Source organism: Triticum urartu, chromosome 3, assembly GCF_003073215.2.
Source record: "Triticum urartu cultivar G1812 chromosome 3, Tu2.1, whole genome shotgun sequence".
NCBI lineage: Eukaryota > Viridiplantae > Streptophyta > Magnoliopsida > Poales > Poaceae > Triticum > Triticum urartu.
The window spans coordinates 194,331,421-194,347,752 of record NC_053024.1 but is presented as its reverse complement, the minus strand read 5'-3'; the positions used below and the strand labels follow the sequence as shown (position 1 = coordinate 194,347,752).

At 51.0% G+C, this 16,332-nt stretch overlaps 1 protein-coding gene across 1 annotated transcript; it reads left to right on the top strand.

The window, feature by feature from the left end:
- The first annotated feature begins 14,130 nt into the window (after window positions 1-14,130).
- LOC125548251 (uncharacterized isomerase BH0283-like) lies at window positions 14,131-16,050 on the top strand. The gene is made up of 6 exons (XM_048711905.1): window positions 14,131-14,336; window positions 14,412-14,630; window positions 14,715-15,005; window positions 15,163-15,324; window positions 15,415-15,498; window positions 15,684-16,050. The coding sequence occupies exons 1-6, from the start codon at window positions 14,307-14,309 to the stop codon at window positions 15,789-15,791; spliced, it is 894 nt and encodes a 297-aa protein (XP_048567862.1). The 5' UTR covers window positions 14,131-14,306; the 3' UTR covers window positions 15,792-16,050.
- Window positions 16,051-16,332: the final 282 nt, after the last annotated feature.

The following is a 16,332-nucleotide window of genomic DNA, read 5'->3' as shown; positions in this document are numbered from 1 at the left end:
TACGACGCGGAATGGCCATACTATGCCCACGTGATGGTTAGTGCTATCAAGCCAGAGGCCCCTCGGATCAAATATCCAAACCGTAAGTGTGTTGGTAGTGCGGTCACGAGCAGAGACTCACGAAAGATGTGACCCCGTCGCCCCGTCTCGAGTACTTGCGGCAAGGGCTAAGAATGCCCGACCATGCCTCGTAAGTATCTCGCGGGCACCTCCTGGGTCAACCCGACTCCACATCACTCGCAATTAAGCTCGCGCGGGTACCACTCAGGGCTGACCCGTCTTTAGTAACATGGTTCAGTGTAAAGTCATAGTAACCATAGTAACTGTGTGTCTAAGACCAAGGGACACCCTGAGGAACCACCTTTGGTGGATTCCACCCGATGTAATCATCAAGGTGAACATAAGAGGAACCACCCTCGAGGTTCACACTTGAGGCGTTGCACGACAGAGTCGTATCGGAAGTGGTTAAGGAGGAAATCACCCTCGATGACCACGACCGAATAGCTACACTACAGAGATCTCATCAGGAGTGATGTATGAGGTGTCACCCTCGGCACTTGATAGTAACTCTGCAGAGTCGTACAACTAGGGGGTGATGTGCGGTGTCGGGGCCTGGACGTCGATCATGTTGATCGAGACATCAAACATAAAGCAGGGCAACAAGGACAAGGTGGGGGTCACTGATGGATCACTAACCAACCTATACTAAGCAGTTTAGGATAAGCAGCTAGGTAACATTAAGCAGGTAACAAAAACAAGCTATGCATCAGAGTAGGATCATACAGAAAGCAGTAGCAGTTCTAATGCAAGCATGAGAGGGAAAGAAATGGGCGATATCCAAATGATCAACGGGGGTTTGCTTGCCTGGAAACTCTGTTGAAAAGGAAGAAGTGTCGTCGTCGACGTGGTCGATCACAAGGGCATCAGCATCGGTTTCGGGGTCTACCGGAGAGACGAGGGGGGAGAAATAATAAATATAAAGCAAACAAAGCATCACAAAGCATAACATGGCAATATGTCGTGCCGGGTGTGACCTAAGGTATGGCTACACAATATATGTAAAGGGGGAAAACAACCGGGAATGTTTTCCCAGTTCCGGACCTGTGTCAGACAGATGACCGGAGGGGGAATGTTCCATGTTCAGATAGTTAGAGGCATCTGACAGGTATGTGGGTAGCGTATTTGGGTTCGTCTCGTTTTTCTGAGCAACTTTCATGTATAAAGTTTTTGGATCTGAGCTACGGTTTAATTTCTATAAATTTTCAAAGTTTTAAACATTTTTTTGGAATTAAATATAATTTACAGAAAGGTTTATTGCGTCAGCCTGACGTCACAGTGACATCAGCAGTCAACAGGGCGGCTGACCAGGTCAAACTGACCAGTGGGTCTCAACTGTCATAGACATAGGGGCTAACAGTGTTTTATTTTAACTAATCAGAGTTAATTAGCTACTGGACCCCACCTATCAGTGACTCATTAATTAATTAATTAATTTTAATTATAAAAAACGTTTTAGTTAGATGATTAAGCGGTAGGGCCCGCGTGTCAGTGGCACTGAGTGCCCAGTCAGCATAGTTGACTATGATCAACGTGGTCAACTGGGTCTAGGGGGCACACAGGTAGCGACCGAGAGGCGGGCCCCGCCAGTGCCAGGCCAGCGCCGGCGCGGGAGCAACACCGGCGAGGCCATCCGTGGCGGCTGAACGCCCGAGATGGCCGGAATCGCGCTATGGTGCATCATTTGAGCTGTGGTTAGGCGCGTTCGGAAGCTGACGATCTCGCGCGTCGAATGCTACCAACGTTTGGGCCTGGGAATGGCCGGAACATCGCTGACGATGAGCGTGGCGGACGGCAGTTCGGGCATGGACGGGGATCGTGCTACAGGGCTCCAAAACGACCGTGGTTGGTCGCGTTCGAACGCGGGCTCGATGCCGCGTCGCGTGGTGTGGTCGGTTGGACTCGGGGGTGACCGGAACCGCGCCGGCGACGAGTGGGGCGGCGGTGGCTTTCGGGCGACCGACACAACGGCAGCAGCAGTGCGCAGAAGCGCGAACTAAAGGGGCGTGGGAGGTACTACGCAACGTGGTGAGCGCTTGGGCATCAGCCTATGACCAAATGGTCGACGGAGACACACCGGCGACGTGCCCGGGCGGCGACGTGCCCGGGCGGCGGCGCGTTCGGGCGCTACGGAGGAAGTAGCTGGCGAGCGTGCGAGAGCGGCCAGAGAGATGGGGAAGGAAGAGGGGTTCACTGAGCGGCACGCTGATGGCCCTTGGCAGTTTGGGAGCGTAGGGGAAGGCCGAATCGATGACGGCGGCGTCGCGGTGGCCGGAGATGGGGACGAGGACGAACGGCGGCTGCGGTGCTTGCCGGTTCCGGCGGAGGGCGCCAGTCAAAGGAGTCGACCCCGGCGGAATGCACCGACAGGGTCAGCGGGCGCGGGGCCGCCGGTGGCCACGACAACAATGGAGGGTGGCGACGACTGCGCTCGGAGGTGGACGGGGAACGAGGGGGAGGCGAGGAGGAATCTGGTGGGAAGAGGGAGAGGCGGAGCGGGGAAAGTGGTGAGGTGAGTGGGAGAGGTGCCTGAGGCGTCACCCTTATCCTCTCCCGGCGAGGCCGGCGAGGTGGTCGGGCGACGCCGAGGCGCCCGGTCGGTCGAACAATGGGAGGTGGGAGACGACAGGGGAGTGGGAGTGGGCCACATGGCCTGTTGGGTTTAGCCCGGGGGGTTAGGGGCCTTTTCTCTCTCTCACCTCCTCTTTTTCTTTTAGTTTTATTTTTATCTTTTTAAACTTCTATTTCAAATAGTTTAGGCCAGTTAAACACTTTGCAAAAATGTTGGTTCACCATCAATATTAATTATGCATTATATGGCACAAGATGAACATTTTAGTTTTCATGTTTGAGCAATTTCGAATTTCACTCAGCATTTGAAATTGAATTCAACTGGAATTTGAAATGGAATATTGATTAAAGTGACTAAGCACTGTTATAGCAAAATGGTTAGCTTGATCTCATGGATTACTGTAGCATCATTACACCGGGGTGTTACAGAGGGTTATATGATCCAATTATATTATCATTGTTGATAGATTGCACTAGTGAAAGTACGGACCCTAGGCCTCATTTTTAAGCATTGCAATACCATTTTTGTGTCCGTTTACTATTTGTTACCTTGCTGTTTTTATTTATTCAGATTATAAAAATATATTTCTACCATCCATATTACACTTTTATCACCATATCTTCACCGAACTAGTGCACCTATACAAATTGCCATTGTATTGGGTGTGTTGGGGACACAATAGATTTCTTGTATTTGATTGCAGGGTTGCTTGAGAGAGACCATCTTCATCCTACGCCTCCCACGAATTGATAAAACTTAGGTCATCCACTTGAGGGAAAATTGCTACTGTCCTATATAACTCTGCGCTTGAAGGCCCAACACGTGTCTACAAGAGTATAGTTGCGTAGTAGACATCATGGGCATCCAAGTTCCGCTATTGGTTATTGACCGATAAGGTGTCTCAGTCATGTCTACATAGTTCTTGAACCCGTAGGGTTCGCACGCTTAACGTTCATTGATGATATAGTGTTATATGAGTTATATGATTTGCTGACCGAATGTTCTTCGGAGTCCCGGATGAGATCAGGGACATGTCGAGGAGATCCAGAATGGTCCGGAGGTAAAGACTGATACATAGGACGATAATATTTGGACACTGGAAGAGTTTCGGGATGTACCAAGTAGAAATCGGGTCACCGGAAGGGGTTCCAGGCACCCCCGGAGGTTAATGGGCCATATGGGCCAAAAGGGAGAAGCACACCAGCCCACAAGGGGCCGACGCGTCCCTCCTAGGACGCGTACCTTGGGGAGAGAATCAAAGGGGGGGAGTCGGCCTCCCCCTTCCTTTCCTCTCCCCCCTTTCCTTCCCCCTCCGGCAAATATGGTAAGGGGGCACCACTTGGGAAAGACCCCAAGTAGGATTCGGCCCTACTTGGGGCGCCCCTTGGCCTCTCCCCTCACCCCCATCTATATATATGTGGGAGGGGGTGTCACACATAACCACGATAATCTCTTAGCCGTGTGCGGCGCCCCCCTGCACCGTTTACACCCTCGGTCATATTTTCGTAGTGCTTAGGCGAAGCCCTGCGGAGATAGCATCACCATCCCCATCACCATGCCGTCGTGTTGCCGGAACTCATCCACTACCTCGCCGTCTTGCTGGATCAAGAAGGCGTGGACGTCACCGAGCTGAACATGTGCTGAACGCGGAGGTGTCGTACGTTCGGTACTTGATCGGTTGGATCGCGAAGAAGCTCGACCACATCAACCGCGTTACTAAACGCTTGCGCTTTCGGTCTATGAGGGTACGTAGAAACACTCTCCCCTCTCGTCGCTATGCGTCTCCTTAATAGATCTTGCGTGTGCATAGAACTTTTTTGTATTCCATGCAACGTTTCCCAACAGATCTTAATGGAGGAACTCTCAATGAAAGCACTAGTGTCTGTGTCAAAACTGGCAGACCTCGGGATAGGGGGTCCCAAGCCGGGGATCTCGGATCGGTGATAACAGGAACAAGGAAGACGATATTTTACTCAGGTTCGGGCCCTCTTGATGGAGGTAAAACCCTACGTCCTGCTCTTGTTTATATTGATGGAGGTGTATCATATACAAGCTTGATCTACCTCGAGATCGTAAGTTGTGTTCTAACCCAATGGCTAGGTGAATGTAATTGCGATTCGGTCCACTCTAAAGACTAAACCCTTTGGTTTATATACACGCCAGGTAGGGCACCTAAGGTTACATAGTCGGTATCCAAGGGCACATATGGAGACAACAAGAGTTGTCTTGAAGTATACGTCAAGTCTTCGGCAGGCGCAGTCTGAATCCATCGTGTAGCAACTGGAGTCCACCTTGAAGAGAACGAGGGCCTACCGGCCCATCTGAGGACTATAGGCCGACTGGGTTACTACCCCCAATTCTGGGACACCGTCACCCACCGAGCAAATGAGCGACATCAATGACAGGATGAACAGTGTCATTGTGTTTGTGGCCACACCACCCAACCCTCATCATTCCGTCATGACCTGTCATTGTGCCTTAGTCATGGCCGCGTCACTCAGCACCCACCATCCTGTCACGAGCCGTGGTTGCACCTCTACCATGGGGGCACCACCTAAACAATGCCACCTTATATTCCTTTCCCCTCGCAACCTCACCGCGGAGTGAATCGTCGAGAGACCACCACCACCCCCTCAGCAAACCCTCACTCTCTCGACCCCAGCAAAGCTGATGCTGTTAGAATGAATTCGAGGCATATCATTGATCATCTGAGGACCAAGCAATCACACGAGCACGACACCAAATTTTTTAACAAGGTTCACCGATATGGCTACATCCCCGGAGCTTGACTATGGACGCTCCTCCCCATGACACCGCTACAGCACCCGGTCACTCTGGACACCGGCACATGCCGCCGGCTTCCCCTGCGTTCCGGTGCTATTATGTTGGCATAGGTTACATCGTGTGTCTAGCCCCGCTATATATGAGAGGCATAGGATACAAGTGTCCTACTAGGACACGACTCCATATCCTATCTAAACACAATACAGCTACAAGTCCAACTGTAACTTATCTTGTACACTATATTCGACACAACTTCAACAAACTCCACCTTGGTGAATATACTCCACCACCCTGAATTTTTCCATGCGTCAAACTTTCATGTATATTGGACTTGAGTTTATCCCATGAGCACCGCTGCTACTCCAAAGACTCCATGTGACTCCACCTGCAATTTGTAGTCCCTTCTTTTCTTGATCACAGTCAACGCTCGAGCAAAATTAAGTTCCTTATTACTCTAGGTGCTCCCAACTTCCAGAGTATCAGTCCAACGTCATCACATACTGATCACTGACGTGCATGAAAGTGAACAACTCACATATTGGGTGTCACACATAAGAGTTACCTGAACTCAACATCACCGCTCCTTTCTTGATCGTCTATCTGAAACTTGAAGAAATTTCACCGTTGCTTGTAGTCATCCCGAGTCAGATTCACAGTTGTCTCACCACATGTATGACCACCAGATCCCTGGCCCGTCTCCATGTCCCGTGCATACCGCACGCCTCGCCGCTATTACCGCGTCGAGCCTCCGCTGTCCTGGTCGAGTCTCAAGGGTCGCGAACCCACACCACTCAACCTCCATTGCGGAGTACCATCGATCATCACCGACCGATGATGAGTTTCACGCTTTCATCAGACCACTGGGTTCCAGTCCGAACTGCATGTCACTCGCTTTTTCCCCTTGCTGAATAGGCTTCGATTCTCTGGATTCTTACACCATAGCCCCTCAATCCAGCTCCACCTTCAATATGACTCCATGGTAGATGATCAGTCCACCCTCGCGCCTCGTCGACTTCAAGCTCTCATGTGCACCGTCTTGAATCAACCCCGCGCCATAGCCTTGTCGAAGCCACACAAGCACTCGGGCCCTGTGCCACGTGTTTCCACGCCCCAGAAGTCGGTCACCACCAGCATCACGCTCATATGTCGCTGTCGCTGATCCCACCATCGTCTTCTGTTCCAACCGACTCACGTCGATCCGTCAGACTATCCAGTCCGACCCAGCCGAAATTATCCGACTGCAGCCATGCTCCATTCCGTGTCCTGTCAGTCCGCACAACTCCGTGCACTACTTGACGCCCTGTATTTGCATGATCCTGCACGACACACTCGAGGCTCGTCCTAGCCTTATGTGTCAGGCCTGGTTGTACGCACACGAAGCCCTCAGCAAACTTGACCCAAAGAAACAAAACATCCGTGCAGAAAACTTGACCACACAATTTTTTTTTCTTGTCTTTTCATGCTTAGCTTCTCCATGTACCTGACATTTTTTCCTTTAACAAATCTCACGCCATGAAGCTTCCCAGATCAGCTCGTCCTCGCCATATACCATCGGCCTCCCGTACGGTCCACACCGTGGCTGCTCCTGCAACTAGCCACAAAACACTGCGCGCTAACACCTGGCCTCGGGCCTGACTGCCCCAGCTGGGCCTTAGAGCCTGCCACGCACGTTCCTGGTCTCGAAACCACAACCAACACGCTCGTCAGTCGCCGCACGTGCTATCTGCTAGGGCTGCCGCTCTTGCTTCCGCCTGCCGCAAGTCGCCAAGCGACTCGGTCTCGCCGATAGATGCTGAACCAAATACGAACATGACTCAACAACAAATGAGGCGACCCATTTCTTCCATGGTAGTTCGTTTGGATTGACGCGGACAAAAAAGCCGGCCCAACGCGCCGACCCAAACGGACACGCGTCCGCTTTCGTCCGCCTGCCGACCCACTCCCGATCCATTTTTAAAACTGATTTGCGTCGGCGCGGACACAAGACGAACGCGCGCGTTCGCCCTCTTTCCTCACCGGGCCCGTTGGTCGGTGCCACATTAGATTCACACACTCGCCCGCCTGCTACGTCGTCGATGCCGCTGGCCATTTTTTCAGATTAAAATGGATACATAAATAGTTCTAGTATACACAGATAAAAAAAAGACCACTGCTCGTCGCTTTCTGATTCCGACTCGGTAATGTCCTCCTCCGACGTTTGAAGGTAGGCGTCAGCAAGCTGCTCGTCTTCAAAGTCCCAACCTGATGTTTCTTGTAGCTTCAATTTCAATTGAGGTGCCTGCTTCCGCGAACGCGTGTCCTCCCGATAGGCGGCTCACTCCCTCCTCATCGCGTCCCTCTCCGATCTCAATTGCTTATAGAACTGGCGCTCGTCGACGGTGTCCTGCGGGTAGCCTCCTGGCCACAGCACCAAGGCTTCCACGTCCTTCTCTGCGATGGCGAGGCGACGCTGCCGCCTCCGATGGACACGACGATCCTCGTCGATGAAAAGCCGCAGGAGAGGCGCCAGATCCTGCGCCCACTGGCTCGACACGTTGGGAAAATTCATATCCCGACGAGGCCTCAAGAGGCGCCACGCCGCCGCGTCGTGCGCGCGGGCCGCCTCCTTTGCGGTGTCGAAGGTGCCGAGGACAAGACGTTTCTCGCGAAACCAGATCTCGGCGGAGAAGGCGCCGGAGCGGCGCTCGCGGACTCCGCGAAAATCCGAAGCGCGTAGGTAGCAGATCGACATGGTGGCGTAGAGGCGGCGAGAATGGGCGGCCGATAGAGTGTGGAGGGAGCGCCTTCTTTTATAGCGAGCGCCGGCCGCGGCGCGCGCGCGAACCTTTCCCGCGCGCTGGAGCGCCAAAACCAGCGCGCGCGAACCTTTCCCGCGTGCTGGAGCGTCAAAATTAGGGCGACGGCATGATGTTAAACACGCGCGGTCATGAAAATGGATCGGCCCGTTGGGTGCACTGCCGACCCAAAACTAAAAGAGGGCGGACGGCGGGCGGGCGGCCGACCCAAACGGACAAAAAGCGAACAAAAACGCCGTCCGTTTGGGTCGGCCCGTTGGAGTTGCTCTTACCGCTTCCGATTGCTTTTCCCGATCTCGGCGAGAATCACACCGTAGTCACGCCTGCATCTCAAAACTCAGTACTTCCTCTGGATCAACAACCAACAACCTCCGGACAACCTAGCTCATGATACCATTTATTAGAATGAATTCGAGGCATACCGTTGATCATCCAAGACCAAGCAATCACACGAGCATGACACCAAGATTTGTTAATGAGGTTCACCGATATGGCTACATTCCCGGGGCTTGACTATGGGCGCTCCTTCCCATGACATCGCTACATACCGCACCCGGTCGCCCTGGACACCGGCACATGCCGCCGGCTTCCCCTGCGTTCCGGTGCTATTATGTTGGCATAGGTTACATCATGTGTCTAGTTCCGTTATATATGAGAGGCATATGATACAAGTGTTCTACTAGGACACGACTCCATGTCCTATTTAAACACAATACAACTACAAGTCTAATTATAACCTATCTTGTACACTATATTCGATACAATTGTAATAGATACAAACCTGAGAGAAATTGGTTGGTGGAAGGGAATGCACCTCGAAGTTTGAAGCAATGGCGCAGCAAGATTATCGAATCCGACCACCACCTAATGACAGCGAGCGATTTGTCGAAGAACAAGAATGACACAGTGCGGGCGGCAAGGAAGCGGACAAAGAGGAAGATGCGGAGCCGAAATGAGAGACATGGCCAACAAGACTGGCACACATTTCCAGCTCCTTCGGGCTATATAGTCACCCCGCCACCCCCATGTCAGTCCCGCGATTGACAGAGAAAGATTGAATGGTTGCTTTGACGACGTGGCAAACGATACAATATCAAGATTCATACGGGTGGATCCGACGTTATACCTTGCGTCGCATAACAAACATTCTCACGAGCGTGAGCTTTATATCTGGACAATTAGAATTTTTACAAAAATGTTGTTACTCTCGCAAGCATACGACTCATCACAAAATAAAGAAATAGGAACATCGTGTATTCGATCTTTCCAAACAATAGGAAGAGTAAGGATTTCATGTTTAATATATAAATAAAACATAGAGGATATTCATATACTAAAACATAAAGAAATAGGAACATCATGTATTCAATCTTTCCAAACAATAGAAAGAGTAAGAATTTCATGTTTAATATATAAATAAAACATAGAGGGTATTCATATACTAAACATAAAGAAAGAGGAACATCGTGTATACGATCTTTCCAAACAATAGAAAGAGTAAGAATTTCATGTTTAATATATAAATCAACTCATTTGATTTCTGTAAATATTATTTCATGTGTGTATAGAGGGTATTCATATACTAAAACATGAATCAAATAAGATATGGATTAAAGAAAGATTACTTCTTCTGGATCCTAGATTAATCAAATAAAGAAGTGAATTTTCAAATTTCTAAATATTCAATAAGGAATAAATATAATAAATGTGTGTGGAATTAGTTTTTTTAGTGGAAATTGGGGTAGATATAGAATAAGAGCTTATGGGATTTTGGAGGTTAAGGGGGAGTTTCTAAGTCAAACGTCCATTCTTCTTTACAAATTTATCTACTTCCTCTGTTCCTAAATATAAGTCTTTGTAAAGGTTCCACTATGAACAATATACATATGTATATAGATGTATTTTAAAGTATAGATTCACTCATTTTACTCTGTATGTGGTCCATAATGAAATCTCTCCAAAGACTTATGTTTAAAAACGGAGGGAGTAGTTTGTGGCTCGCCAAAGTTCTTATCACGACTAATCTCAGCAAGAAAGACCATTCAACGTCATGAGAGAAAAAAGAGTTATTTATTGGCAACGAAACAGACACAATGTTACAACTGACCAAAGCCTAAGTTAAGAGTATCTACAACTGGACGCCTCAACCCTACCTCATACGTTTGGGCGAGCCACTCGGTCATTGCTCGGTCGTGAAATTTTGACCTAGACGGGCGGTTCAAACAGGCCTCAAACGCCCGTGCTGACCGGTACCCCTCATATCCATCCCAAATATGAGACGGATATGGGACGCCCGGGCACGCTCGTCACGTCGAACCCGACAGTCCACCCTTTCACAAATTACACCAAATTCACCCCAAGACCTGCTGGATCCATTTGCTATCTCCTCTCTTCTTCCTCCTCTGAGTCGTCCGTCTTGCAGCTCCGCCACCGCGCGCGCTCCGCGGCCATTCCTAGCCTCTGCGCCACCAGCTTCGGCAGAGTAGTCCTCTCTCCCGTCCTCGCCGCGGGGGACATCGTCGCCAGCCCAGACGCTACCCTGCACGTTCGACAACTCTATGGTCCCGCCTTGCGCTTGATGTGTTTGACACATTGTCTGACCGCATTTTTTGTGATTTTATTAGGGAAACCGATGAATTCTGATGATTCGTCGGACGAGGGGTATGGACTGATGGAGATTGATCAAATGATTCAAGATGAGTTCTTTGATTCCTTGAATTCGGACGAACAAGTGGACATGATCATGCTCATGAGCATGCAAGAGGAAATGGACCGGCAAGCGGTACATATTCTCAACTTCAAGAGCTCAATCAAAGGGAGAAGAGTGGTCAATCGGGATAGGGTGTCCGGAGCAAAGCTACTACACAGGGACTACTTTACTCCTAATCCTACTTTCCCAGATGATCCATGGTTTCTTCACGGTTCTCGCATGCGGAAACCATTGTTTTTGCGCAATGTGGAGGGAGTGGAGTCACAGAACGACTACTTCAAGCTCACAAGGGATTGTTGTGGACAACTCTCTTTCTCTGCCAAGCAGAAGTGCACGGCTGCTCTGAGGATGCTTGCACTTGGTACTGCTGCAGATGTCATTAGTGAGATGGGCAGGGTGTGGGAGAGCGCGTTCTTGAAGACTACTGTCAAGTTTGCCTGAGCCATGGTGGAGGTGTTTGGACCTAAGTATCTCACAGAACCAAATGCGTAGGACACGAAAAAATTGTTGGCTATTGGAGAGGCAAGGGGGTTTCCAGGAATGCTCGAATTAATTGATTGCGTGCATTGTCAGTGGAAGAACTGCCCCCAAGGTTTGCGGGGAATGTATCAAGGTCACACCTGATAGGCCACCATCATACTAGAAGCGATGGCATCACATGACTTTATGAATTTGACATGATTTTTTGGAATGTCGGGTTCTCACAACGAAATCAACGTACTTCAACAATCTTCGGTGTTTAAGAGGCTTTGCAATGGAGAATCACCGCCGTGCAACTGCACCGTCAACGGCTGAGAGTACAACATGCGATACTATCTTGCCGATGGTATCTATCCTCAGTGACCGGCGTTTGTGAAGACCGTATCCAAACCGCATAGCAATAAACACAACCACTTTACAACAATGCAGGAAGCGACTAGGAAGGATGTGGAGAGGGCATTTGGTGTGCTTCAAACTCGTTGGGGAAATTGTGTAGCGCTGCAATGATGTGGGAATCAGAAACTTTGTGGTAGCTGATGACATGGTGTGTTATTCTACACAATATGATTGTCGAGGATGAGGATGATGGTGTAGCCCAAACCAAAGATTTTGAAGCACCTGGAGAACAAATTGAAATCCCGAAAGTCATGATGCAGCTCAGCTTATAAACTTTCTGTAGATGCATCGAAATTTTTGAGATCATCAGGTGCATACGCAGCTACTCAATGATCTTGTGGAGCACATGTTGACTACAATGAAAACCAAGGAACTAAAGCTTCAGTTATGCAGTTAAAATAAAATTTGTGTAAAGACTATCTATACTTGGTACCAACATTTATTATTTACATGAGACATTGCTTTTTATAATCAATGTGCATGAATTTAAGAGACCGAATTTAATATATGTGGATGTCAGGAGCGAAATATGAGAGCCTATTTGAATGCGCTCGTGCACATGCTCAGACGCGTCCGCGGACCCTATCGAATTTGTTTTTTTTTAATGTTGGCAGTAGATCTACCAAATTCATTGATCAGGAGAAAAAGAGTTGGTTCAGTTTATAAAAGAAACCGGACCCAAAAACCATACAAACAAGGCCTTTCGGCAAACAACACACATCCACAAGAGCCACGGGTCCCTCTGACTGGATCCACCTCCAGAACGATGCCCCCAAGAGAGAACGCGACGCCGAATAGCGCCGCCATCGTTCTATCTAAACTAGATCAAGGGTTTCTCCCGGAGCACGTCAGGAAAGGAAAGATGAGAGCAGTTACATCGATGCCTCCAACGAGGGAGCGACGCGTGAAAGCGCCGCCATCGACGACTCCGGCCGTAACCGGAGTACGACTTTCGCCGGCAGTCTCACCTGCCTAGCCCGAACCTAGGATCCGATCAGCCTACACACCGAACCACTACACCTGCCTCCACGGCCAACCGCACCTCCCCGGTAAGCTCGACGTGCTTCCAACCTAGCATCCACGGCCCCCACTGGACGAAGGATGCAACCCCCAGCAGCGCCATTCGTCTCCCATCAGAAGGATGCAACCAAACACGATGCCATTCGTCTCCTCGAGGATGCAACGCCTGCCGGCCATTCCTCTCCCGACGAAGGATGCAACAACCGCAGCAAGGCCATTCCTCTCCCTCCAGCCACCACCATCTCGTCCTCTCATCCAAAGCAGCGTCGAGCTTACCGAACCACCATCAAGAGAATGCAACACCGAGCAAGGATGCCATTCATCTCCCACAACTTCCCCTGCGCAGAGAACAACAAGCGCACTCGCCGCCCCGGAACAAACTGCGGCCACCCAACCACACCGCCAAACGCCGCCGAGTGCGAACCGCAACCGCATCATGGCGCGAAACGCAGCCAGCAGTTGCGGACGACCAGCGAACTGATGAGCACCTAGGCCTTCCCCACACGCCCTCAGCACGGCCGCGCCGAATTTGCGCCATCTTGCTGCACACCCCCCTCCACCTCGCGCTCCGGAGGCCTCGCCAGATCCGTGTCGCGCTGCTGCACTCCCCCCTCCACCTCGCGCGCCGGCGGCCGCGCCGGATCCGCGCCACCCACGCCGCCACAGGGCAACCGCCGCAGCCCCGCAGCGAACCCGGATCGGGCCCGACCCCTGCCCATGGAGCGTCGCCGCCGCTTCGATCCTCGCAGACGCACGCGCCAACCCGCCGCCGCGACTGCGGCTCTCCAGATCCGCGCGCGCCCGCATGGTGGCGCCCCTCAGTCCACGCGCGCCGCCCAATCTCCAGCGCGCAACGCCACGCCGCCCAGCCTCCAGCGGGCGCATGCCGCACCGCGCTCGCGCCCGACAGCGCCTTCCTCAGCCCAGGGGAGCAGCCCCGCGCAGCTCCTGTAGCAGGCGAGAGGAAGAGAAGGCCCGCCGCCGCCGACGTCGCGCGGGCTTTGCCCGGCGGTGCTCGCCGGCGGCGGCGGAGGGAGGGGTGGTGGGGATGCGACCTCCGGCGGCTAGGGTTTCGCGCCCGGGCCGCCCCGCGGGGGAGCGACACAGGGCCGGGTCTAGCAGCTGTCCACCTATCGAATTTGTTAAGTCCGGCTATGGATGCTCTAAACCATGGTCCCAGCCGGGTAACACAAAGTCTTGCTTCAGTCTGTGCCTAGTCCTAGGTGGTAAGAATTTCGCCAGTTCTATTGTTGTTCTCTAATTATCTTCGGGCAGGTAAGATGTCGTCGTTGAGGAAGGAAGCCTGCAAGTTCCATATCGTCACTGATGATTATTGCTCTGCCAACTCCCATCCATCAGCAGCTGATTTGACTAGCACCAGTACTTGCTGTCCTATAAAAACCTGCTCCTCCTCCGGTGCACGTCCGTACCGACAGATCACTAGCAGGCACACACACACACGGATTTGGAGCAGCTCAGATCTTTAGCGGCCATGGTCAAGAAAGGAATCCAGTATGTCGTGGTCAGTGCTCTCTTCTCTTCTCCTCCATTTTCTTTCTCTTGTTGGCTCGATTGAGAACCGATGTCCACGCCGCAGGTGGATGCCTTCACGGCCCAGCCGTTCAAGGGCAACCCGGCCGCGGTGTGCTTCCTGGAGGACGACGCGGCCGCTCCCGCGGGGGACGGGCGGTGGATGCAGTCCGTCGCCGTGGAGTTCAACCTCTCCCAAACGGCCTTCTTCTCCCGTGATTCGTCCTGCGCGGCCGACGCCGCCACGCCGCGGTTCCACCTCCGCTGGTTCACCCCCGTCACCGAGGTCGCCGCCTAGCCCCCACCTGACAGGCACCCGCTGAATCAGCGTCGTTGCTCGCAGCTGATCCGTATACGCCGTCGTTTCCAGGTCGCGCTCTGCGGCCACGCGACGCTGGCCACCGCCCACTTCCTCTTCACGTCTGTCCTCGCGGAGCGCCATGGCGTGGTTGAGTTCGCGACCAAGTCCGGGGTCCTGACCGCCAAGAAGGTTCCTGCACCGGAGGCGGAGGAGCAGGGGAAGCTGTTCATTGAGCTGGACTTCCCCATGAGTGATTATGTGGGTTGCGAGCCCGCCGACGAGCTGCCGTCCATCCCGGAGACGCTCAACGGCGCGCCCGTCGTCAGTGTTCACAAATCAGTGACCACCAACGACCTCATTGTACTGTCTCTTATCTCACTCGCTCTCTCTCTTCTTCTTTTTTTTGCGTGCATAACCATGATTTTAAAAATTATTTCCTAGTACTAACTTAGAAACATAATTGAAGTAAAGAATTGTGTTTTTTAGATTCACCAAAAGAATCTGGCATGGCTTTCAGGTTGAACTTTCATCAGGAAAAGAGGTCGCCGATGTCCTTCCTAACATCGAAGAAATTAGAAAGTGTGCCGGCAGAGGTGTGATTGTTACAGCACCGGCGCCTGCTGGATCGGGTTATGACTTCTTCACACGCTTCTTCTGCCCAAAATTTGGGATTGATGAGGTACTAATACATAGTGATAGTGAAGCTGCTTTAACCATTTCACCCTAGTTCATAGTGCAAATCCATAACCTGTTCCCAAAATTTCTGTAGGATCCTGTATGTGGCAGTGCACACTGTGTTTTGGCACCCTACTGGGGTGGAAAGCTGGGGAAGCAAAAACTGATAGCGTTTCAGGTAATATAATGTTGCTTAATATGTTTTCGACAAGTGAACTACTATCATTTACTACAGTGATTCCTTTTTTGTGTGTGTGTGTGTGTGGGGGGGGGGGGGGGGGGGGGGGAGGAAATGCTACAGTTAGCGCTCAATCAACCAAACTATCATGTCAATTTCCATTTTTCTGTTCATTTCATCATCAGGTATCTCCAAGGAGCGGGACACTATACCTGGAGCTGGATGTTGCGAATCGGCGAGTGCGGATTCAGGGAGAAGCCGTCACTGTCATGGCTGGGACACTCTTCGCCTAGCTAGCATATTGACAGTTCATGGACTTGCACTATGAACTTGGGAGAAATAAATATATTTGCTGCTATGTACTGGTCTAACAATCGATGGACCAGTTTATGGGAATAAACATGGATTATCTGAACAATATTAGGCAAAACAAGCTGCAGCCGCATTGTAGCACGTGCGAATCAATCTGCTACTCCTCAACCTTAGTTCAAAACACTTATCTCTACTCTCTATCTCTATGTAATATTAAAGGGAAGATTATTTCTCCACTAATTTTTGTCATCTGGTCAGAATAAGCCCACAAGCACTAACCAGCTCATCTAACCAAGCTAATGAATTCTTTAGATGTCTCCCAGTGTTAATGTATTTTACAACTCGATGCTTAGTCCTAAACAAACACAACATGTATCATGTTGAGTTGTAATTTGTGTTGCATGTATTACGTGTTGTGACCCATTTCCTAGTTGTGTATAGTTGAGGTTGAGGTCTACCCTACACTTATATATACGTGTACCAGCACCTCATCAATACAACAATTATTGTATTGGCAAAACA

Coding starts and splice junctions, on each gene's coding strand:
- LOC125548251 (XM_048711905.1), top strand. CDS start 14,307: ATGGTCAAGAAAGGAATCCAGTATGTCGTG. Junction 14,337..14,411: donor AAGGAATCCAGTATGTCGTG/GTCAGTGCTCTC, acceptor TCCACGCCGCAG/GTGGATGCCTTCACGGCCCA. Junction 15,325..15,414: donor CAAAATTTGGGATTGATGAG/GTACTAATACAT, acceptor AAATTTCTGTAG/GATCCTGTATGTGGCAGTGC.